Genomic DNA, 23,490 nt, shown 5'->3' with positions numbered 1-23,490 from the left:
CATGGACTACATGAAATACCGCAATGGGTCCCGACCTCGGGGTCAGGCCCCTCCAAAGTGTCAAAAAATAAAGCTGAGGGGTCGAGACATGATGAACAGGAGAGGAAAGAAGAAAAAGTGTCACGGAGTCGCTAAACTGTTTTCTTCTTTTGGACTTTTTTTCCAACAACTCAGACAAATGAAATGATGTAATCTTTAGGCTAATAATATATTTTAGAAGCTCGTCATGTGATTTGTTTGTTTTCTTGGTTTGTTGTGGGTGAAATTACTGAAGTACCTTAAAATTGTACTTAAGTACAACACCAGAGTAAATGTACTTGGATACTTTCCACTACTGGTATTTGGAGAGGAAAATTAGCTCCAATTTGGCTGAGATGTTCTGGATCAGTGTCCCCGCCCACCTGGAATATCACTGGCTGCAGCCTGCTCCCCTCTTCATCTCATTGGCCAGGGAGGTGCCCGTCAAGCAACTTGACGTGCGAGACAAGTTTACAACTCTATACACGTGCGGCTGGTCCATCAGGGCTCGCGGTGGCATCCTCCACGGAGCGAGGACAGAACAGGACTTCATTACCTGAGAGCGGAGCTCGGTGCGCGGTGCGACGAGGCACCTGCGGGCTGTTGTTCGGCTATTTTCGTTCAGTTTGGGCTTTCTCACCTGTGCGCAGCAGGTATCATTACCCACTTTTTTCTGGAGGAGAGAGGTGTTATCCACAGCTCACTGTGGATGAAGACTCCTCGGTTTCTTAATGGCAAGAAGACTCGATAATGTGTGCCTAGCATGGCTGCGGCTCCTCTACCGACCACCCAGGGACCGGTATGGCTTTTAGCCGCATCAGTAAACTGGACCCCCCGTCCCGAGGCATCTTCAGGAAAGCGGCGGTCATGCTGTGCTCCCTCCTCACCTCTCTCTTCCTCCTGCACTGCCTCACCGACCGCTGCGGCACCACCTCGCCCTCGCCGGTCAAAGCGTCCTCCAGCCGGCCCGCGGGGCTTCTCGAGGACTTGAGGTCGCAGAGGACTAAAAGACTGGTGTACGAATGGACCGCCGGGTCGGAGCCGGTCGGCTACGGGGCCGCCAGGCGCTCCTCGCGGGTCCTCGCGGATGAGCGCGCGGGGCAGGTTTTGGAGCTGCGCGAGGAGTCTCTGATCTTGCCTCCTCCGGATTTAGTCGCTTCCAGGAAAGTGTCGCCGAGGTTCGCAGGTAAACTCAGCCCGCTCGGGGAGGGGAGCAAGAAGCTGCCCCAGGCTCTCATCATCGGGGTGAAGAAGGGAGGGACCCGGGCTCTGCTGGAGTTTCTCCGGGTTCATCCGGACATCAGAGCCGTGGGCGCGGAGCCGCACTTCTTCGACCGCAACTACGAGAACGGGCTGGAGTGGTACAGGTGAATATTTTTATAATCACACGTGGAGGGAAAACGTACACAACTCACATTTTAAACACTTTCCAGAGCAACATAAATCTTCAGAATACATTTACAGCCCATTCGTAATGTCACACTGAGGATATCACAGAACATTAGGTTAATTAATGTCCCTCCTAAAATCTAACTTCTGTATATTGTTATTACTCCTTTAATTGCCACGATGATAGATTGTGTCTGTGCAACTTTTTTATTTAGCCTACTACTACATCACTGATAAAGATTGGTCTACAGAACCCATAAATCTTTATTTAACATCTCAACTTTCGCAGAAGTGGCCTAATTGCTGCTGGGTGAGGAGGCCCTGTGGACAGCCTGTTGATTTATTAGGCCACATTAGGCCTGCTTTCATTAGATGCTATCAGGCTGCTCATTTTGGTGCACATTTTAGGGCTGACTGCCTGAAAGTTTGGCCATAGTGGGATCACGGTTTACATCTTGATTAGGCTGGGAAAGAAGACGAGGCTGCTTTTTTAAGTATTTAAATTTTATTAAAGTTGGAATTTTCTTTGTCTCTGTCGAAGCTTTAATGTCTGACATAATTTCATCTGCTTGTGTCTATAAATTTAACTTTATTTAAAGTTTAGCAGGCTGCTTTGCCAAAGGACACTGAAATGTATTTGTTTAGTAAACATATTTTAACTTTCTGCGTAACTTTTTCAGATTTATTTCCTTTGAACTCATTTGTTCCATTAAACTAAGACTTTAATCAAACATACTTTACTTTACAAATGAGTCATTTAATTATTAAGAGTTCATGTGCAAGTTACAGAAACTCTTTATGGAGCTCCTAATCGAACTAGTAAAAAGGTTTTCTTTGCTAAAAAGCCAAACTTAATGCTTAGATATGCAGATAAATTACAACACTGTACATTTCTGACAATGACTTATGGTTTCAAGATTGTACTGGAATCAGAATTTAGCCCATCGAACTTTGCATGCGTTGGGTTTTTTATTCTTCTTTGCAAACTTTAAGGCGAAAAACAAGTTTTCACCCTTTATTCCAGTTCAGCTTCAGTCCGACTTTGCTTTCCTGGAGTCAGTTTCAGTCTCGCCCGACAGAAGAGAAACTTGAGGGAAACTCTGATCCCACATAAACACACGTTTACGCTCCTTCGACGTCTCCATCTCCTGCGCTGTCGAGAGTTTGTGATTGATTTCATCTGTCACTGCGAGTGTGTGTGAGTGAGTGTTGTGTGTTCACATTTCCACAGGCCTGTGGGGAATAATGGCTCTCCCTCTCAGTGCTTCTCTGTCTAATGGGGCATTGCCGACATTGCAGCTCTGTTATTAAGAAGGATTAGGGCCATAATGAAAGGTTACCTGAGTGTCTCAGGAGGTATAATTCACCTTTTGATTGAGTTAACACTGCACACAGCACCCTCTAAAAGCCTGGAGACAAAACTTTTACTCTCCCTCACCGACAGCTCCCTCCAGATCCCTCTCGCTCACCCCCTCTCCTCCCCCAAACACTCTGGCTCTCTCCCATCTCCTCACTCACACACCTCCCTCTTTGTGCCTCTCTGAGAGTGAACATTCTCTTTTCGCCATCACTCTTTCACACCCTTCTGTTTACCTATTCATCCATTGTGGGGTTTTATATCCATGAGGGTCCCATCTATCCCGAGGAGTTGCCAAGATTCTCTGGAATTTGGACGGTGCCTCCGAGGACAGACCTTAGTGCCGGTTCCCCTTAATGCTGCCCGCTTAAAACAGAAGGACCCTTGATTTGCAAAGAGGAATAAATAACTGTTACAACAGCGTGGCCCGCTCTGCAGGAGTTCGTCTTGTCGGCTCTCCTCGACAGCGTCTGAGAGTCTTTCCGTTGATAGCTTTTGTGCGTTTGTGGAAGCTTTTGATTGATTTGAAGTTGTTCGCCTGATTTCACATAGAGGTGTTTTTGTGCACTTCAAACGCGCCCGTCGAAAGCAGGAAATCAGACTGATTGCGCTGCTAAACTCAGCCGGCCATCGCCGCAGTCTCGCTGCCTGGGAGTTGGTGGTTTTAAGGTTTCAAGGATGTTTAAAACTCATGTGACGCCTGACAGCTTGAAAGGTCGTGGCACAAACTCCCAAAAACCAAGAGGCAGCTCCACACACGTCCAGTACATGTTGAATATTCAGTAATACTGTCCCGTATAATAAAAAAATAAAAACAAGCTGTGTTTGTGCAAAACAAGGCAGCTTTTCTGTGACTAATCACCGTGCCCAATTTGCTTGAATTATGCGATTCCTTTCATTAGAAACAGTGAATACTTGAAACAGAAAGGCTTCCGTCTCAGGAGACTCTTTGTTTATTGTCGAGGCCGATATGTGTCCTCAGCATGAATCACTCGTCTCTGTCCCTGTGGGAATGTGTGGAACATACTTTTAACACCTCTAAGCTCTTAATGTGACGTGGCAACATCTCCGGCCTCCTTCTCCAGCTTTCTCAGAATTATACTCGTCTGGCTCGTTGGGGGAATTTCCATCAACTGCCTAAAAAGTCAGCTGCACACCCAAAGCTGTGATGCAAAAATCTGTAATTTATTGAGGAGGATAAAAGTTGTCGTTCTGACAGCACGGCTGTCATAGCATGAAACATTGGTAGCTTTAAACTTTTAACTTCACTTTTATGTGTCCAGAGTCTCCAAATAGTTGTGTCTCACATCTGCATTTATTCAAATCTTGGTACTGACTTTATATATTTATTTTTTACATTTAAGCAAGGTTTTTTTTTCCGGCGGTGTTGTACTTTCAACTCAAAACACGAATTTAGCTCTCTGAATAAAACGTCATTCTCGATTGTCTTGCAATAAATTCAGGCCCTTTGTTAAACAGGAAACCAACACCCGGCCCGATCGCCCAGTCGGTCGGCGTTAGATTTCACTACACATTTCTCACCGCTGTATCCGTATAATCACATACAACCTCTTAGGCTTTTGTTGTGGAAATGGACACTCGGAGTGAACAAGGAGGTCAAGCACAAACACTGTGAACTAAAGCAGAGGTCCATGCTACAGAGTAGTCAGTATTATGTTTTTGGCCTACTTAGGTTACCGAACGCCCAGCTTTCACCTGTCTAGACCCAGCCGCAGTGCCTGTTTGATGTCTGCAGACCGGTTGGATTAGCCTTCATCAGATCCTTTAATGGGTTGATTACTCTTCATAAAAACACGTGTGACCTGTTAAACACCAGGGCAGCGTGCCACCAACTCCGCCACATGCATATTTATGGAAACACAAAGAAATGCAACCAAGTGAAGCGCAGGAATCCTTCTTTTATACGTGCAGAGAAACACACACACACACACACAGGCTCTCTGTGTGTCCTGCAGTCATTTCATTTGCATCCACTTCAGCTTCTCTTTCAGTGTTTTCCTTCATGTATGCAGTCCTCAAAACCACGAGAAAGCAAATGAAAAGAGCACGCTCAGCTAGCTGAAAAATCACATTAAATTAGGGGTTTCCCTCTTCATAAAACTGGCCTTATTTGAAAGCACATTCTGTAATGGTAATAAAAAGAAGGGTCTTAATCATAAAAGCAGTGACCCAGTGGGGATTTGTGTCAGAAAGCGGCAGTGCTGATCTGATCTGTATTTCTGTGCCGTACGGCGGTCTGTGCGGCGAGACGGCTTCAGATGTGAACGTACACAGAACAAGACTTTTTTTTTTTTTCTGTGATTGAAAATTCAGATCTAGGTCCAGATGTAAACGTGCAGAATAATAATGTCTGTGTTTAAATTCCACGAATGCCTGTTTTTTTCCTCATTAGTGATTACAAGTTTTTCCTCCATTAGTTGGGTTTGTTGACACAACTCCATTAAAAAAAAAAAAAAGACACAAAAAAAAACCCCTGAAGAAAATAAAGTCACATTTGTCAAGAGCTGACGGTGAAAAGCTGTTGAATTCCCAGCGTTCGGAATGAGGCGAGCTTCCAAGTTTCTCATATGTTGGCTGTGTTTAGGGTTGGTGTCACTTAATTGGGAGTTTAAACTCTGGCCTTGTTTTCTGCTGCCTGACATTTCACTTATCATTGTGAGTGTGGAGAGGTTTGGAGGACCAGTGGAAAGCATGACACAACTCCAAAAGGGAGAGGCTGGATGTTACAAGAAGAAATGACCGAAGAGCTCTTCAGTTGTGTGTCTTACAGTAAAGCTGTTGTAGCAGTTGCACTAAAGCAGACGGTCCTAAATGCCAGTAAACCTGACGTTCCCATAATTCACCCAGTTTGACAGACACATTGGAAGCTGCCCGAAAACCGTACAACACGCAAAACAAATTGTAACATGCATGCGTATGTTGTTTATTGTGCACCAGGTCGTCATGACAAAACCGCACAGCAGCTGGAACAAGAGGCCAGATTGAACAGAGACCCCTGTGTGTATATGTGTGTGCGCGCTCTGCGTCCATATTTATGTGAGCATGCAAACTGTAAGCACCTCCAGTGAGCTTTTGGCGCTCGCCGCTGCCCTTGGATGTAACCCGGGCCAGGAATAAAGGAATGACATGTTCCTCAGAGTTTTAAATACGGCAATTGAGTTGAAAATAGTTTGGTCTTTACCGCCCGCTCCCTCTGCGCCACGCTGCAGACCAACGCTGAAATACCTCGCTTGGCTATCTGGATTTATAAAAGCACATCAGCCAAAAAATATGAGGAACATCGTTTTTATTTCTGGTCTTATGTGTCTTCTGTGTGCAACCCCCCTAAAAAATGCATCTCTGTGGTCTCGCTTTGAGAGGAGCCATTCGTTTCAGCTTTTCTCCGAGGCACAGTCGAGATTTCTAAAACAGATTTAACCCGTTTCCTCTAATTGATCCCCTGATTGATTTTAGCCTGTTTTGACACTACATTGGAAAAACAGAAACGCAATATGAAGCAGAAATGAAATATTCTTAAAGGCCCCTGGAAAACGTGGTTAGACATGCTTCGTCATGAAACAGGATGTTGGAATGTGACTTGTCTCGGAAGGGAGAGGTTTTATATACTGGGAGGAGGTTCCTAGTATATAAAACCTGCAGGACTACCTTTGAGTTTTAAATGAAGTCTTTTCCAAAATAAACCTTTGGCTGGGCAGCCTCAAGATCATTAAGTACTTGGCTGAAAATGGTCAGTGCTTCAAGTGAGTGGTGCAATTTAACTATAAAAGTTAACTTATATTATGATAATACGATAGCGGCATTAAAAAAAGCACTTTTTTAGTGGCTCGGTTTTTCAGGAGCACAGCTACATCTGCTTACAGGGGCAGGTTTGCGGATGGCAGGTGGAGTAGAGAGGCAGTGGGTGGAGGGGTCACGGATGGGGTTGTGGAGGGCACACACACACAGCGGACGTAACGTGATCGCCGGAGACCTCCTGAGCATGAGCTCTGAGCTGCCTTTGGATCGTGAAAGTGATTATCAGGGAGTATAATTGTAAAACCGGGACACTCACCTCCTGCTGAAGGCATGCAACCCTCTCATGACTGTAGTCCCCCCTCCTTGCCAACTCCTTGACCTCCGCCACCCCCACTGACATCTTTGCATGCCCTTAGCAGCTGACCCTTGGAGGCCCCATGTAGGGGAGGTAGATGGAAGCAAGAGGACTATCCAAAGCGGTGGCTGTCAGCAGCTGCCCTCTGGCATCCTGAGAATCTGCCCCCCGATGGGTGAGTGAGGACAGGCGGCAGGTGCAGGGTGCTCTGCGGACACCACCTGGATCTCCACCAGACGCTCACACCTGATGCATTCACCTGACGCACCAAAACTAAGAGCTGTTTGTTGTCTTCGTGAGACCTAGCAATATGAAGGAAGCTAACCGGTCGCTTTCAAACAAATATCCCGGTCCTGTGGGATCAGGAGCTCCAGGAGCTTTGATGAACATGTGCAGAAAGGGTTTGTGATTGATCTGGGTCAGGAGGGCTGCAGAATGTGCCACCCTCAGAGTTCACAATGCCAGCAGATGGTACTGTAACATTGAGATCAGGTTACATTGTTTCTAGGATTCTGTTGTTTATTCACTTTTGGGATTCTGTGTACACTAGTCAGCAACCTGTTTGACCCCGTTGTATCTTGAGCCAATTCAGCTTAGCAGCTGTCGGTGTTTTTATGAGGTATTAGCCCATACATTATGAAGCATTTATTCTGGGATTCACATTTCAAAAGGAGTACTTGAGGTCACTCTTTTATTGTCCTTGACTGTATAAAGATACATTGCTCTGTAAAGCTACGATGCACCATAATCCTTTCTGTCGCCTTATTGAGCTGTTTGACCTTTTCGAGACATTATAGTTTTAGGTCCGCTCCTCCCTGTTCTGTTTTCAAGACATACACCTGAAGCCCTTTGGTGGCTTTGTGCTTTTCAAGAAATGCCCGTGAATGTCGCTGGTGTTTATTTTCCTTGAACTCGGTGGAAACCTTCCAGGTAATGTTTTCTAACATCACAGCAGTTCTGCCTTCAGGCACTTTACAAGCAGTACGAGTGAAATGAAAAAAGAAAGAATCGTGTTTGCAATTTTCTTCCTGTACTGTATTTCTCTTCCTCTATGCTTTAGTTTTTTTCTTCTTGGCAGTCCAAGGTTGATGGAAGTTAAGTGTTATCCTTCCACAAACAAAGAGAGACTGTAACCCTATCATTTGGCACTCGAGAGTCAAGGGGCTTTCGACTGCGCTGCTTCTGCTCTCTTCACAGAAGCGAACTAAACAAACCGCAAAACAACCTCCAGAATTCATGCATATCAAGACTTTCAGAGGATTTGCCAGAGTGCTTTAGGATTTCAGGAACGTGCAGCCAAACCCATGTTATTTGGGCACAGAAGGGTCTGGTAAATGATGTATGGATGGAGCATGTATGCGTTACAGCCCTCAGTGGTGCGGATTGGCAGGGTAAACCAACGCCTCAGCGTGATGGATCTCTCTTTCCCATCTCACAGGCAACAGCTTTATCACAGGACAGGGAGTCCTCCATATTTTCCACCAGAGAGAAAAAGACACAGACAGAAAAAGAGGGAGAACCAGAGCTATGGAAAGCCTGGGAACCAATAAAAAGAAGGAAGCCCTCTCCTCTTGGGTCCTCCATTTTCCGTTCCAACCGTAGTGTTTTCTTTAAAATTCTTTTGCACATATCATTTTTTTTGTCTGGCACACATCTCCATCCTGACCTTCAATCCCCTGTAATTTTTAAAAAACATTTAAGTGTTTACTACTCAAGGAAGTTGGAGGCTCATCTTTCAAGCCCTTTACTTCCGTTCGCTCACCAGTTCGCTCTTTTCAAGGGTCTTTTTTTAGGCTTACTGGTTTGTTCCCCTCTCTGCCGCTGTGCTTAAAGGCATGGACTCTGACACCCTCGCCATGTGTGCTATCTCCAGCTGCCTGTGTGGTGATAGGATGGCACCAAACATCCTTTTTTTCTTGCTCCATCGGGGCATGGCCAGTGCCAGCCGCCTTGGCAGAGTCCAAACTACAGACATGGACAGAGGCTACGCCAGACGGCACCTCAGGCACAACCTCTATTTGACTGTCCAACCTCTGTCTCCATGTGAAACACAGAATTATACTGTCGCTAAGCTGGAGGCACAAGTGTGTGTGCGTGTGTGTGTGTGTGTGTGTGTGTGTGTGTGTGTGTGTGTGGCTCTTGGAGTCCATCTGAAATGAGGGATTGGCATTTTTTTGGCATGGCCGACAAAGAGGCCAACACATCGTTTCCTTCAGATGTTATTTCCGAGCTTTCAGCGCTTCTACATCCAGCGTATTCTGTGTATTCCCGCTCGATGCCGAACAAAGAGTCGCATGGTGGTGATGAGGGAAATAAAACATGCTGAAGATTAGGGTTTGGCAGCACTATAGACCATGACCAGAAATCCTGCACAATTTTTAAAATAGCTAATAATGGAGGTGGTGAATGGAGGGAGAATGACAGAGTGGCATTTAATCTGCCTTGAGAGCTACTTTATTCAAACAGAAGCACTGCAGATCCATTGCATGTGCGGTTTTGTAAAGCTACCTGGTTCCTCAAGTAGGAATCCAGCTGTTCAAACAAATGCTTTACATGCACTCTATTGTATTTTAAATTTGAAAGGTTGCTTTGCACAAAAGAGCCATTCACAGGGCTCTATAGCAGGATTTCTCTTTACAAATTATCAATTAAAATGTATCACTAATATTTTATGAAGTCATGCAGAGAGAAGGTTTACCCTCCATTTCTATTTCTCATTCATCAGTCAAGTCCAACAAGAGTCGTTACAATCCCAGCTGCTCTATTTTTAATTTTCTCCAGCGCTTTATTCATTGGGAGAAAAAGATGGCGAACAGCTTTTGCTAACTACCCCCAAATGTCAGGCTGCTTGATTAAAGAGAGGAATGTGTTAGAAAATGAGTTTGCCACCCCAGACCCGTTTATTGATAGATGGAGTGCAACAGCACGGCCTGCGTCTTTTTACATAAAGATGGAAGAGGGTGATAAAGGGTGTGTGTAGCTCACAGGCCGTGATTGATATGCCCACAGAGGAGTGCAAGGAAGCCACCCAGTAATTCAATTAATCTTAACCTGAACACTAGTAATTGCTACTGTAACTAGGTCTGACTGTACATTAGACAGGAGGGAGATTGCTGTCAAAGGAACATGTCCAGCTAATGGAACCAGGAAGGAACATCCTGAGTGCTCTGGAGTTCGCACAAAAGGGCTTCCTTTTTTTTTTTTCCACCGCTATCCTTCCTCCTAAAGATGAGGATTTGCATGTTAATGAGAGGAGCGGAGAGCAGATTTCCTTCAGTGATGGAACAGTATGAGAGACGTGAGAGATGAATAATGGGAGAGAAATTATGGATGCAAAATCCTGGAGAAGCTGCTGAAAAAGACACATTCTCGCAATAAAGTTGTGTAATCGTCTGTGAACAAAATGTCAATTCATGGGGATAGTCTTACGTTTGTGAAATACGCTTTTTCCCTCTCTAGCCCAGAATAAGATGAGAGGATCTGCAGTCCTCAGCTTCATGTTGTGCCCCTCTGCACTGCTTTTCATCAAACAACACAGGTGTAGTCTTTACTGACTTCAGCAATCCCACCAGGTCATTGTTTCCAGTTCTTTTGTGTGTAGCACCTATTGAACTGTACAACAAATGATTTTGGATCGTCAGAAATCCTTTGAACACACCCTGAGATATTGATCCTATTGTCTCCTTTAAGAGCAGAAGAGTGGTTTGAAGGTGTGGACCTGAAAAGACAGGAAGACGGGACTTGTTTATGGGCTGGTTTTATGCGTCCTCTGGAAACCGAACACCTCGAGAACGGCGGATAAATCAAGTTTACCGTAAAATCTATTTTTCTTACCCTCCTATGTCCCATTCTTCTGCCACACCTATTTCTTCCCATCAGCTTGTGTCCTGCCCCCGTCTGGACATTACTTCCTGTCACTGAGTAGTTTGAGCTTTGTAAAAACTGACAGTTAGATCAATACCTTATGTTTCATTTCTGCATTATTGCAGTGGTTTGTATTTGTGCAGCTGGCCGGTTCTGGGTCAGCTCCGGTCAGTTTGGACGAAGGGTGTAACAACATCGCGGCGCCCGTGGGACTTGACACGGGCCCGAGTCATTTTGACCGTCAAACATGTGGTGGGGCCGGGGTTCATTATGTCATTATGTTGTCAGGGCGATTGTTTGTTCTGACATCTTCATCTCACACTGTCATCCTCCCCTGCATCATCAGTAGGAGGTTATTTAGAGCCAACCGCCAGCGCAGACAGATGTATAACATACAGCATTTAAAGTCTTCTCTAACAAGACGCTTGTATGTTCTTCACCGGCTGCAGCTCCCGCCACCGCCTCCTCAAACACGCCTCCATCAATTATTAATCCAGCCAATTAGCAAGGCTGCATTATTCACCAGGAAGCTGTGATCACATCCATTAACGGCGCTGCCTTGACTCATTGTTACTCTCCCATGTGGCACTTTCGCAGCCCACAGTCCCCCTACCCACCGTGCATACTGGACCACCGAATTCCAGCACATTCATGCCAGGCTTCGTGCTTTCAGACATAATAATCCGAGCATACTTTCATTAAATCAAGAAACTGTTCAGAATTCCCTTCCGTGTTCATTACGCCTCCGTTAAAGCTTTTGTTTTTAGTATCATTAAAGTGTTGGTCAGTGAAAGCGATGGCAGAAATTATTAGTTGACTAAAGCTTAAGAAGAGACAGAAAGTGATGAAGTGTATTAGAATTTACATCAGTGAATAAAATCAAAACAATTATGTGAAAGACGCATGAATGGACATGAATTACCATATTAATGCGTTTTTATTGAAAAGACCTGCGGGCATCTTGCATGTCCTGCTGATTAGTAAAACAGCATCACCCTCCACCCAGAAATATCTTCTAAATCTTCCTCCAAAACAATTTTACTGCGTGGCCCCGTTATTTTAGCCGCTCGTTTGACGCTAAACCCACACAGTGAATCGTGGTTTGGTCAGCAGCAATTATAATAAACTTTGTTTGTGCAGCACCTTTCGTACAAGAACTGCAGCTCAAAGTGTTTCACAACAAAGATGCACCAAGTGTGTGAATCGAGCAATGGAGCGAGCAAGCTGCTGTGTGTGAATGACAGCTGTATTAACAGGAGAGAGTGAGTCTATTAACGCATGGCCTGACATGGACACGTTTATGCAAACCATCACAGCCTGGTATAAACAGGTAAACGGTGCCCTTCTTGGTTAACACTGCAGTAATCAAAGATGGGGTTGTAGCCTCAGGATGCTTAGAGGGCACAGAAAATAAGAATTAACTCACTAAAATGGCTTTTTGTTCATTAAAACTGGACCAAAACTTATAGTGAAATGACTCAAATTTGACTGAAACTAAAGAGTGTAAACAAATAAAGTCAAAATCAAGCAGCAGAATGAAGCCTGTGTCATCACTTACAAGTGAAATAAAGAAAAATTATGCCCCCCGTCTTAATCTCTGAGGAGGAAGTAATGTGTTTGCTGTCTTCCACTGTTTCCCAGGGCTCTCCGAACACAGCGGTGATCCTGATTGCTTGTCTCTGGGATTTATGGACCCTCAAATCTCTGAACAAAATCACTTCCTGTTTTTCCTGTGTTTACCGGACACACAGGCGGGCAGCCGCACATTTGATAAAAAGTGATTTATTTTCATTTGCTTATCTGCTTAATTGATGTCCCCTGGGCCTCCCTGACAGCCATAATTTCATTCTACAAACAATTTAGAGAAGTTTGATTAACACAAATGAGAGTTCAGGGCCTCCACCGGTTTACATGTTGTTCCTACACATCTGGAGTCACGCTTTTCTTCACATTGACTCTTTGTCTGGCTCAGCCCTTCTACCACAGCCATTAATAACCGCTCACAACAGACAGCAGCAAGAAAAAGATTTTAATTATTACTCTATTAATCACAATGAAATGTTGTTTAAAACTGCCTCTTGTTGGAATTCCGCATTCACACAGTCAGGGCGCATGTTTTGTTTGAATCGTCTTATTGTGATTTAACATGCGTTTCCCACTTTACTGAGCTTGGAATGAGCCAATATGTCGCTGATTTAAAATCCTTGCCTTCAACCAGATTCTCATTATGGCCATTGAGACGCAACTGTATTGATTTTGTTGTTTGGGATTCACCACAAGCATTGATTTATGGCCCTTCTGAGACAACTGTGTGTAATTAGCCTCATATAGTCAATGGTTCACCCTGCTACCACCTCAGCTGTGCTGCTCCTCATTGGTGATTCTGTGCTTTGTTTGCTCTACCAACTGTTATATGAGCGCTAATGGCGAGCCTTAACACACACATGTGCGTGCACTCACACATGCATGCACAGACTGAGTGGCTATCGCGGGCAGCTCTGTTTCTGACATACCATTTATTACATCATATTATTTTCCACTCAGCCCAGCAGCAGCAGCAGCAGCAGCAGCAGCAGCAGCAGCAGCAGCAGTGAATATTCTCTTTCACCTCCCTGTTTTCGCTCTTATGTTTCTTCTCTCTTTCTTGTATCCAACTGGCTTTTAAGCAGGGTCGGTTCTGGCAAGGCGTAAATCCAGCAGGAGGGATTTCCCCCTCGCCCACAAAGCTTTTACTTCTGGCAATCGAGTGCCAGTGCGCGTTTCTAGCTCTCCCTGATGAACTCTTGGATGCACATTATGGCAAAAAAAAAAAATGGCCCTTTAGTGCGGCTCTTCGGGTCTCTAGGTGAACACACGCATGCAGACAGACATACCATTACAGACATGTTTGCACTCAGCGTATGACACACTTTCTCGGACAAACATGCGCATGTTACTGGTGCTCGCTGCAGCCAGGACTCTCATAACGGACTGTGTTTAACACATGCTAGTTGTTTACTTTAGCTTCAAGACTGTTCACTCTGTAGGTTTGGTGTTGCATTACAGGCCCCGTAATGTAAATGCAAATGTGATTGAAAGAGGTTCATAACGGCCTCTGTTCAACTGTCGTGAATATGAATGGCACTAATATGCATTTCGTTTTGGTTTGCTTCTTTTCTCCGCGAATGTGCTCTCTTGAATGATTGTGCACACCCAGCCCCTCCTCGTCATTGTCTCTGCACTCTATTTATTTATTTTCTAATTGTGATTTGGACGGAGCGCATTTATTCCCGCCGCAGCCTTTCTCTGTATGTAAGGCACATCCGTCATTCAAGCCTGGCAGAGTTTGACTCAATAACAGCGCAAATATCCAGCCATTATCTCTCTGCGGAGTACTCCCTCAATGTTAATGTGTTTTTAGGACGATTACATCAATGTGAAATATTGAAAAATATCCCTGTGATTGATAACATGAATCATCAAGCCCGCCCCCCCCCCCGTCCCCCTTCAACACCCCATTTACCATCTCCGCTGCGATGTGCCGGGGAACTGCAATCACCTGCTCACATGAGATCGGGGTATGGTGCAGGCTTAGTAATCAGACGGGCTTTGGCGAGCATTAGAACACTGGTTATTGGACTGATGCGGGCACACAGCAGCATGGGCCACGCCGCTGTGATGCCGTGCATAAATACACCACAGACCTGCTCGTAAAAGAGCGAAGTGCAACATCCCTCATGGAGACAACTGCTAATCTATAGCTGTGCAAGTGCGAGAGCCTTCGAATCGGGGCTCTGGCTCATCTCCAAGGCTTAACCATTTGAAAACTGGAGGTAAAGTAGTAAACTTCAAATAGCCAGTTCATCTGGATATCATGTGAGTGGGGAAAATATCTGGCTTAAAAAACGTCACTGCGCCTCACGGTTTCTCGCTCCTCTTCCGTGATATGGTTGAAATCCTCGTCACAGTGTTAATAAGGATATTTTCTGGTATCTGTGGATCAAGATAAGGCTAATGTATGGAAAATCACATATAAAAGAACACACTGAGGCTCAGAGAGCTGAATTCTACTCGTGAGACCGAACTCTGCATATGTGTTGAACAAAAACGAGTGGTTAAGACCGTCTAACCACAACCTCCCTCTGGCCAGGAGCCTTCATCACAGTAATTTCAGTGTTTTATAATAATCAGTCGCAGCCCTAGAAAGTTATTGAAGTGCAGTTTAACACACCATAATATCAAAATAAAGAAGACTGGGGCGGGAGTTCATAGGAGGGCAGAAAGTGAGGAATCACGACCAGCAGCAGCAGTTCTTTGAAGGAAGTGAAAACGTGCCGACTCACAATTGGCCGCACCAAGAAATCCCCCAAAAATACAAAAGAGAATAGTTAAATATGGAGAATGAGCCAAATTATTCTAAAAACACATCACTGGCGTCGCTGGCTTGTGTCAGTTTTGTGTCTGTGCTCAAACTCACTTTCCAGCTTCAGCCTCTTTTAGCAGGAGGAATAAAGAAAGCCCCAGTACACCATGAGCATTGTCCTAACCCCGACAATGAGGTTCTGCCCTGTAATTACGTTCTATTTCTAAAACCATCCGTCTTTGCTCACAGAGAGCTGACAGGCTAAGACATTAGCACGTTGTCAGCGGCTCCTCAGACGCCGCAGTTCTCCGTTACACTTCATATTATCTTGCGCTCTCAATCCGGCTTCCCAGATGAGGTTACCTCTCTGCAGTCTGGGGAGGAAGAGGAGGTGTTTTCCTGTTGCTCGCCCGCGATGGGGCCTCCTGGTTTCTCACTGGGGGTCTGTTGAATTCTGGGTCACAGCCCGGCCCCAGGCAACCGCTGGCTCCGCTTTAGCCATTCTGTGTCGTTTCAGCCCCTGTGGCATTCCGCGGTGGGTAATTTTTCACCTTTTCTTTCAGCGACAACCTGTTCTCCATCCCGCCCCACCTCACAGGCACTGCTCACAATCACCGTGAGCTCGTCCAAATGGTGCCGATAGCACCACCATAGCCTCAACATCACCTGCTCGTCGTGCACGGCGCCGCTGCCTCGACAGAAACGAGCTGCGAGAAGTTCCGTTTTCCCCGGGCTATTTATTTAATGGATAATGCAAGGGACGCAGAATGGAAATCACACATTCGACCATGTCTTTAACCCCGGCGCCTCCTCGCCCGCCTTCCTGAACTGCATTCATTCTCATCCCCGGTGAGCATAAATCACTTTGGTAACTTGTTATTACCAAGCTCATTATTTATTCTGCAGGATGTTTACAGAGAAGCTGGTAGATGTGAGTGAAAGGACATAATCTTCACCTTCCTCTGTCTCTCTGACACGACAATCTGAAAAAACAAAAAAACCCAGAGAGATCGAGCAAGGCTGTTTGTAATGAGTTTACGTCAAAAGAAGCGATAAGAGGGAGCGTTCATACGTGCTAATCTCTGCCCCTCTCTGCTTCTTCTGTGGCGGCGGGACGGCGTGGAGGGCGCGAGCTCGCCGCTGTGCTCGGCTGTGGCTTGGCACAAAGGCGAGGAAAGCGATGCGACGGTGCCAGGCGCTTTGTGTTCCGAGCCTGGGAGTGCAAGGACGGAGGGAGGAGGGAGGAGATGAAATAGGAAAAGGCAGGAGACGGAGAGGAAGAGAGCACGGAGACAGTGTAATCACTGCTACACTCCCCGATGCTGCCGCCCGCCTGACGCTTATCCCCTCGCCCAGTATCTCACACTTCCTATCTGCCTCTCCGGAAGCAGAAACTTGAGCTCTCAGCTGTTGTATCTATCGAATATGTGCAGCTCTCTCTCGCTGTCTTGTTAACTTTTTGTTCAGCTCAAACTCCTGGCGTCATACGTTCCTAAAACTGGTTAAAGTTAACTGTCAAATACGTGGCTTTCATCACGTTACAGCTATAGAATTTCATATGGAAGTGGTGTTTTACTGCCTTTCGCCCTCCGCTGCCTGCAGACAAAGTGCTGTAACAGAGTAAAAACTGCGTTGCAGTTCGGCGTGATGGCGTGAAACCGACACCGCTCGGCCACAGCGTGCGAGAGTAAAACACAATGATGTTCTGAGTTCACAGCGAGGAGATCTGCCAGCCCGTCGACTCCAGCTCCGTTGGCTCAGATACTACCTGACTAATTTTGGCTCTTCTATATGCTCGCATTAGAACAGGACAATGACTCCTTTTCAGAAGTTGTTCTATTTTAAAAAATCCCAGGCGGTTTACAGTCAGAGCTCTCAGAAGTGTGCCAGAAGACTCAGACTCGGGCTTTCAACCTGTCAAGTTCTTACTTTAATTGCGTGTGTGTGTGTGTGTGTGGTACAGCGCAGTGTGATTTGAGTGCAGTTTTGCCACTGTGGTGCTATCGAGATATGTGTTCGCTTACATGTTGGAAATATTGTTGAGATTAAAGCAGATATTCGGCTGATTTGGGTTTTGAGGATGCACATCATCTCCTCAAGCTTTTCATCTGGATGTGATAGTGTCCACACACGCACGCACACACACACATTGCAGTCACACCCAGTGCGTCCTCATTCGTTCCTGCCTTAAGTCTTTCATTTTCTCACTCGCACTGAATCCCAAAATGTTTCCTATTGTCAACAATTTCCACGAAAAGACCAAAAGCAGCACTTGATCCTGCTAACAAGGACAGTCTGTGCAGCCAAAGCCTGATAACATGTTACTCCTCTGGCCTCCATCGTTGTTCAAAAACAGCTAAAAACACATCTATGAGCTGCACCGTTACACTGGGCGACATCTTGCTTCATTGCGATGAACATGAAGATCAGTATCACTGTTGCACCAAATGGGTATTAACCCACAGCTGAGCCTTTTTAACTGACTGATAATTGTGACTAAGTGTCATTTGACTTTCAGGACTTCACAGATTGAGTCAGGAAGCACTGAGAGACAGACTAACATGCAGGTTAGTAGAGTATTTGCAGCCTTATCTTGACTATAAATGCTAAACAACAGGGGAAACTCCTCCCTTAGGTAACCATGACACTAACTCACTCCTTTTTACAGGAGCTCCCCACTGGATGCTCGTGGAGCTATCTGGTGAAACACAAGCCATGGCGAGTCCCGCCGCTGTGCCTCTTCCACAGTATAATGGAAAACAGATGCAGCCTCGGGATTAAAAGTGGCTCACGATTGATCGTTGAGGTTGAAATAAGTAGTAATTTATCATTGACTCGGGGTGTTTATAGCAGGATAGGCTAATGGAGCAAAGCCTGATAAGGACATTATGCTACACTGACAAAAATAATTCTACAGGTTTTAGAGTGAGAAGACAGCAGACATGCATGTTGCTGCATGATTAACGCTGTTTTGTATCAAGCACTGGATGCATTTCCACACTTTTTAATGCGCTAATGCTGCGAGCAGAGAAGAGGCATTTAAGAACATTCTCAAGAGTTTAATGACCAGATCCTTTTCGAGCTCATGAGACGTCGTCTTCAATCTGCTCACGTTTCCATGCACTGATAATGAAAGCTGCACATCTGATTTTACAAGATTGTGTTTAATAAGCCGCCTCCCGGAATACATATTAGATGATATAAGGAAGGGCCGGGGAGTATGGCAGAGCAGGAAGCTGTCTGCAGGGGGGGAGAAGAAATACCATCATGTCCTCGTGGAGCTGTTCTTCAACTGAACATCCCAAAGACTCTTTAAGGAGAAAAATGAAAATACAATACACACAATGGGCTGAGCGTTTGGGAGTTTTCACCCCAATAAAAAGAGAAAATGTCAGATGGTTTAAGTGTTTGCTGGTGAAATCAATATCAGCACACTGAGCGGAGGAGAAGTGTTCAGGAATGCTAGTTTCAGCGGGAGAAGGCGGAGGGGATTGTCTTTTTGCCAGCCCATCAGTTTGTGTTTGTAGACGGATCTGAAACCGGACCTCAGTTATCAGACTTTAGCTTTTATATTTTTAAATCACAAGCTTTTCTGTCTTTTTTTTTTTCTTTCTCTGAGCTCTCGTATTTGCTTCTGCTCTCAACAACCAGAGCAGCAGCAGCAGCAGCAGCAGTGGAGGCACGCAGGCGGGATCTGTGCCAGCAGAAATGTGGCTCATAACAGATTTTTTTTTTTTTTTTTTTTTTTTTAACCGACAGTCTATGTGCAATATTCAGCAGACTGAAATGTTTATATTGAATGTTTCAGCAGCTTGAAAATCACCATGGTAATGGTCCCAAAGACAAAAGCCCTAGCCTTTTGTCATGGGTAATTATCGCAGAGCGGTCCCCTCAAAGCCTTCCATTTGGCTCTGAACAAATTCACATTTAATTTTGCTCTCACGCATTTGACACAGGGCTTTTTTTATTTTTTGTATTCAAATCAGGCTTAAATGTAGAATTTAAATACCCGCCGAAATGGTTTCCGATCGAGGCAAGTGGCTCTCTGTGGCTCTCTTTTCTCCTCAGATTATTTCAGTACTAGAAACTATAGAAAAAGGATAAGGAGAGCCACAGAGAGACCACTTCACATTCCCTAATGAAGCCACCTTCAGTATATAAGTGAACATTCAAGAAACACAATACCTTGGAAATGAGCTTTGGTATTAAACCCAGGTTTAAGTGTCTTATCTCCCACAAGCTGTTGAGACCCAAAAAACTGACTTGGCAGAAAGAGAAATAGCATTGAGCCGTTAGCAAAGCTGATCCCTCTGAAGTGTCATCACCACATGCTCTGTCTCAAACTGCATGTAGTAACTCTGAACAAGTGGGTCAGAGGAATATGAAAAAGTAATGTGGGCGCTGTGTCTAAGAATCCACTCAAAGACACTGTACATGCAGACAGATACAATACACAGCTACGGTTTGGGGTATATTTAGTGGTTACGTCTTATAGTAATTTGGTTTAATGGAACATTAATCACTAGATGCAAAGCATAGCATCATCTGCTGGCGTGCTTTCAGTTTGGGTGGGTTTTTCCGACTCTCCGGGCAATAGTCAGAATCGGTTCCGCGTCTCAGCAGATTGGGACGCGGGCTTTTGCCGAGCGTACTCTCGCCACATTTTACACCTGCCGCGGACGTGATCACATCTCAGTGTAATTGCACCTTTCCACATGAAAATCCAGGTGTAAATGCAGCGAAGCAGCACTGTGGACAGCCAGGGAGGTGTGAAATAGGACTGTGTCTCCTCGTAGCCACTTATGTGTTTTTATAATGAGCTCAAATCACTGTATCACCGACAGTGTTACAAGTGAGACGTGCTCATTTCTGTCTTGATCTGAGTCGAGAGAAAATAAACAGCCTCAGGCTTTAGAGAACCCAGAACCAGAGAATGAATGAAAAAACAGTAAATATATATATTGCTTCAAATAGCGAATATAGAGGAGAAATGGTTTGAGATTATTGTTAACACACAGGAGCTTTGTCTGCTGTACGTGGTAATTCATTTTGGCATTTTAGATGTAGCACAAGCTTTGTTTATTAGCCACGCTAAAAGCCTGGCTTAATGCCGGCTGGTCGGTTTGGCCAGTCCACCACTTAAAATGAAAATTTTCAGGATGAACTGCAGCAACTGAAGTGATTTCCTAGCTTTTCATATATCAGGCCAGATTTTCAATTTGTTCAGTCCTTTAGTTTACGAATACCTGCAAAGCGAATTAGCTGTTTAGTGCTAATTAGCTAATATTTGCATGCTAACACGCTAAATTGACATGGTGAACATTTACAGTCGACATTGTACTTGTGAAACATCAGTACGTTAGCATTGTGCTAGCTAGCAAGCTCACAATGGCACTGCTGTGCTAGCGTGTCTGCAGTCTCGTTAATTCAGTTCCATTGAAATGCGTTGCCGTTAGAGCTAGTTCCGCCGTTAGCATTAGTCAGGCCTAAAACAACTTATGACTTCGTCCCTGACTGAGAGGCTTAAAAAGAAGAGGTTTATTAAAATTTAGGGTCTCATTACAGTAAAAATGTAAGTAATGGTCCTGTAAGTACAACATGTCAAAGTTAAAGCAGGAGGTGGGCCCATAAACTGCAATGGAAAAACAGGTTAGGTAGTAATTTTACCATTTTCCTTCATTTTCTACTTCAAATAAGTTTGGCTAACTCGAGGGTTTGTTTCAGACCTGTATGGTGGTTCATGTCAAAATGATCCTTTAAAAACTACTTTGGGAAAAAATTATATAATGGTATAAAATACCAGTTGTAACTGGGATATTTCTGTCTGTGTTTTCTTTCCTCGTTCTATTTTTGATCTCCCTCTGACTCTCCTTCTCCCTCCCTCATCGCTCTCACCCGTCTCACCCACTCCACATCTCACCCCCCCGTCCTCTCTGCTGATACGCAGCATGGATCTGGAAGTGAGCGGGCTCTGCCAGTTGATGTGTAAAAGCCTTCAGATGGCTTGAATGCATCCTGCAGCCTCTTTGCCTGCCTCAGTCTTCCACCACAGTTAGAAAGGGTGAATAATTCACAAGCAAGTTGCCGTAAAGATAAAGCTTATTTTTCCCCCTTATGCAATAAACCAGGGACTTACACTCAGCAGCAAGGAAAAAAGAAGGATTCTGTTAAAAACACTGCTGATAAATTTATAAGGACATACCACAAAGCTAACTCTATAAATTTTTTACCAAATCGCATAGCCCTTGTTGTATAGAAAACAAAAAAGAGAGGAAAAACTCAGTGCTCAGTGGTAAGGCGAGTGTCCAGCAGGGAGATTTATTTATACAGGACGATATGAAAAAAACGTTTTTACTATAGTGTATGATGCAGTATTATTCTTGTACTCAATTTAGAATCAAGTTCACCAAGTCGCAAATCACATCGGACTGATTGTTTTTGCTGTCCGGACATTATTTATGAGGTCTCTAATATTTAAGTGAACATGAAAAAAAAAAAATTGGACTTTCCAGATGTTGCCAAACAACTGAGATAAATTGCAGACGAGCCTCGTGTTTGAGGCTACACGAGTGTGAATGAATGCTTTCACTAACTACTGACTGAATCTTAAGACAAATGGGAAGAGACAACATAACTTCTGGGGCTTTGTAACATTTCCACTGTTGCTTTTCCCAATTTAACTCTTGTGTTGTTGATTAACTGTCCTTTATTGCTTTTCCTCCATCTAAGCCTGAGGGAGGCCAACAGGCTTTATCCTCGGCAGAGTTTTCCGCTCGTCTTTGTCTTTTAATATCACTGGGAAGTTTTTAACAAAGTGGTTTTATTAATGACACTGAGGTTTACTGTAACTTCAAACTATTTTTCCATTTTCAGTCCAATTTCCTGCTCTCCTCCCAGACAGAACCGGCTTTTGAAACCCATTCACATCCTTTCCGGTTAATTTGAAACACAACTAATCATCAATCTGACAATGAACTCCCTGTTATTTCAAAGTTTTTCATCCGCAGTGACATTGTTATCTTATGTGTCCCCAGTGTCAGGCAGGGTTTCTTTCCCTTCCTACTTATCAAATTCATGTCATTTCCCAGAGGAAAACAGTGGACCCTGTCCTCCCATGTTGTTTTCCAAGAATAGACCACTCTTATCTTGTAATTGTATGTCCCTCAAAATTGCTTCCGACCCCCTGCAGTTCCCATGTACCACTCTGATTTCACTCTTTAATTCCAATAGCCGACCTTGGATAATTTCTACTTAACTCAAAATGCAAACTGCTTTTTTTTTTCTTTTTTTTTTGTGCCATTTTTCGTTTCGAGATCTTGCCGGTTGCTTCACTGTAAAGCTGCAGTACTTATGAGTTGGAGTGAATTATGAGAAGAAAATCCAAAACAATGGCCAAGGTTGCATTAAAAACTGAGAAACAGAAAATCATTTTCAGATGTTTGGTCTGACTCTAATAATTTGACTTTTTTTAGGAGTGCTTTATTTCTTTTTTTATTGGACCAATTAGCCACATATGGATCAAGGCATGCATAATATATGTAGAGTTCATACATTTTATACGTAGAGTTCAGCTTTCTGCCAAGTACTCATGTACCAAGTGGAGCTGGACGTATGCATTATTTCATTACAATCAAAGGCAACAACAAGTGATTTCAATGATTGACACTTCTTCAACCCTGGAGGAAGAACTAATGAGTGAAAATCACAAGATATATGGCCTTTGGTTGGAGTGAAATCCTGCACGCTGTTTGCCTTAACAACAGATACTCAGTTCTGTCATGGAAGCTGTACGATTCAGATGGCAGTAATCCTGTGTAGCCATGTTGGAGGAGTATTTATCTGTCCAGGAAGGGGGAAGGATTTAGAGCTGTAGCGCAGATGTGCAGGCAAAGGTGACAGCATGCACGAGGATCCAGTGGAGGCAAAAAAAGAAAAGGTCAGGTGGGCTGAGCTTGGAGGACTGTTGGTGTCAAAAAATGGACGAGTATCCTGATCAGGACTGTCTGCTGCTGGGAAGCTCACACCTGTGATCCCTGGATTATAAATGGTCGGATCTGTCGCCATCTACCCTCAGCTGATGTTGAAGGCTGCAACTCACTGCCCACATCTCAAAAATGTGATTAATGCACAGGGAGGTGAATTGAAGTTCAACACAAACATATCATTTTGTCATCCATTAGTGTTTCCATGGGGTTCCCAGAGCAATCCGCAGAGGCTGTTACATGCCAACACCCCACGTCATATGTGTGTCATTGTATGCCTTTATGTGTGGCAGGCAGTGCTGATGGTGATTGCGGCCCACAGGGCAGGTTAAGGGCTGTGTTTTTGCACAAGGTTGGCAGAGCAGTAAAGCTCCGAGCTCAGAGGAGTGGGCTTTCCCCTCACCGCACAGCAGCCATTACTCTAAAT

At 44.6% G+C, this 23,490-nt stretch overlaps 1 protein-coding gene across 1 annotated transcript in view; it reads left to right on the top strand.

Annotated features, from left to right (window-relative positions):
* Positions 1 to 765: 765 nt before the first annotated feature.
* The window catches only part of LOC143339157 (heparan sulfate glucosamine 3-O-sulfotransferase 3A1-like), a 28,660-nt gene continuing 5,935 nt past the window's right edge, over positions 766 to 23,490 (top strand). The window contains exon 1 of the mRNA XM_076760231.1: positions 766 to 1,385. Within this exon, the coding sequence (XP_076616346.1) occupies positions 820 to 1,385 (566 nt within the window). The 5' untranslated portion in view covers positions 766 to 819. The remainder of the gene's footprint in view (positions 1,386 to 23,490) is intronic.

Source organism: Chaetodon auriga, chromosome 20 (genome assembly GCF_051107435.1).
Source record: "Chaetodon auriga isolate fChaAug3 chromosome 20, fChaAug3.hap1, whole genome shotgun sequence".
NCBI lineage: Eukaryota > Metazoa > Chordata > Actinopteri > Chaetodontiformes > Chaetodontidae > Chaetodon > Chaetodon auriga.
Note: the sequence above shows the minus strand (reverse complement) of the source record. Positions and strands in the feature narration are given on the sequence as shown.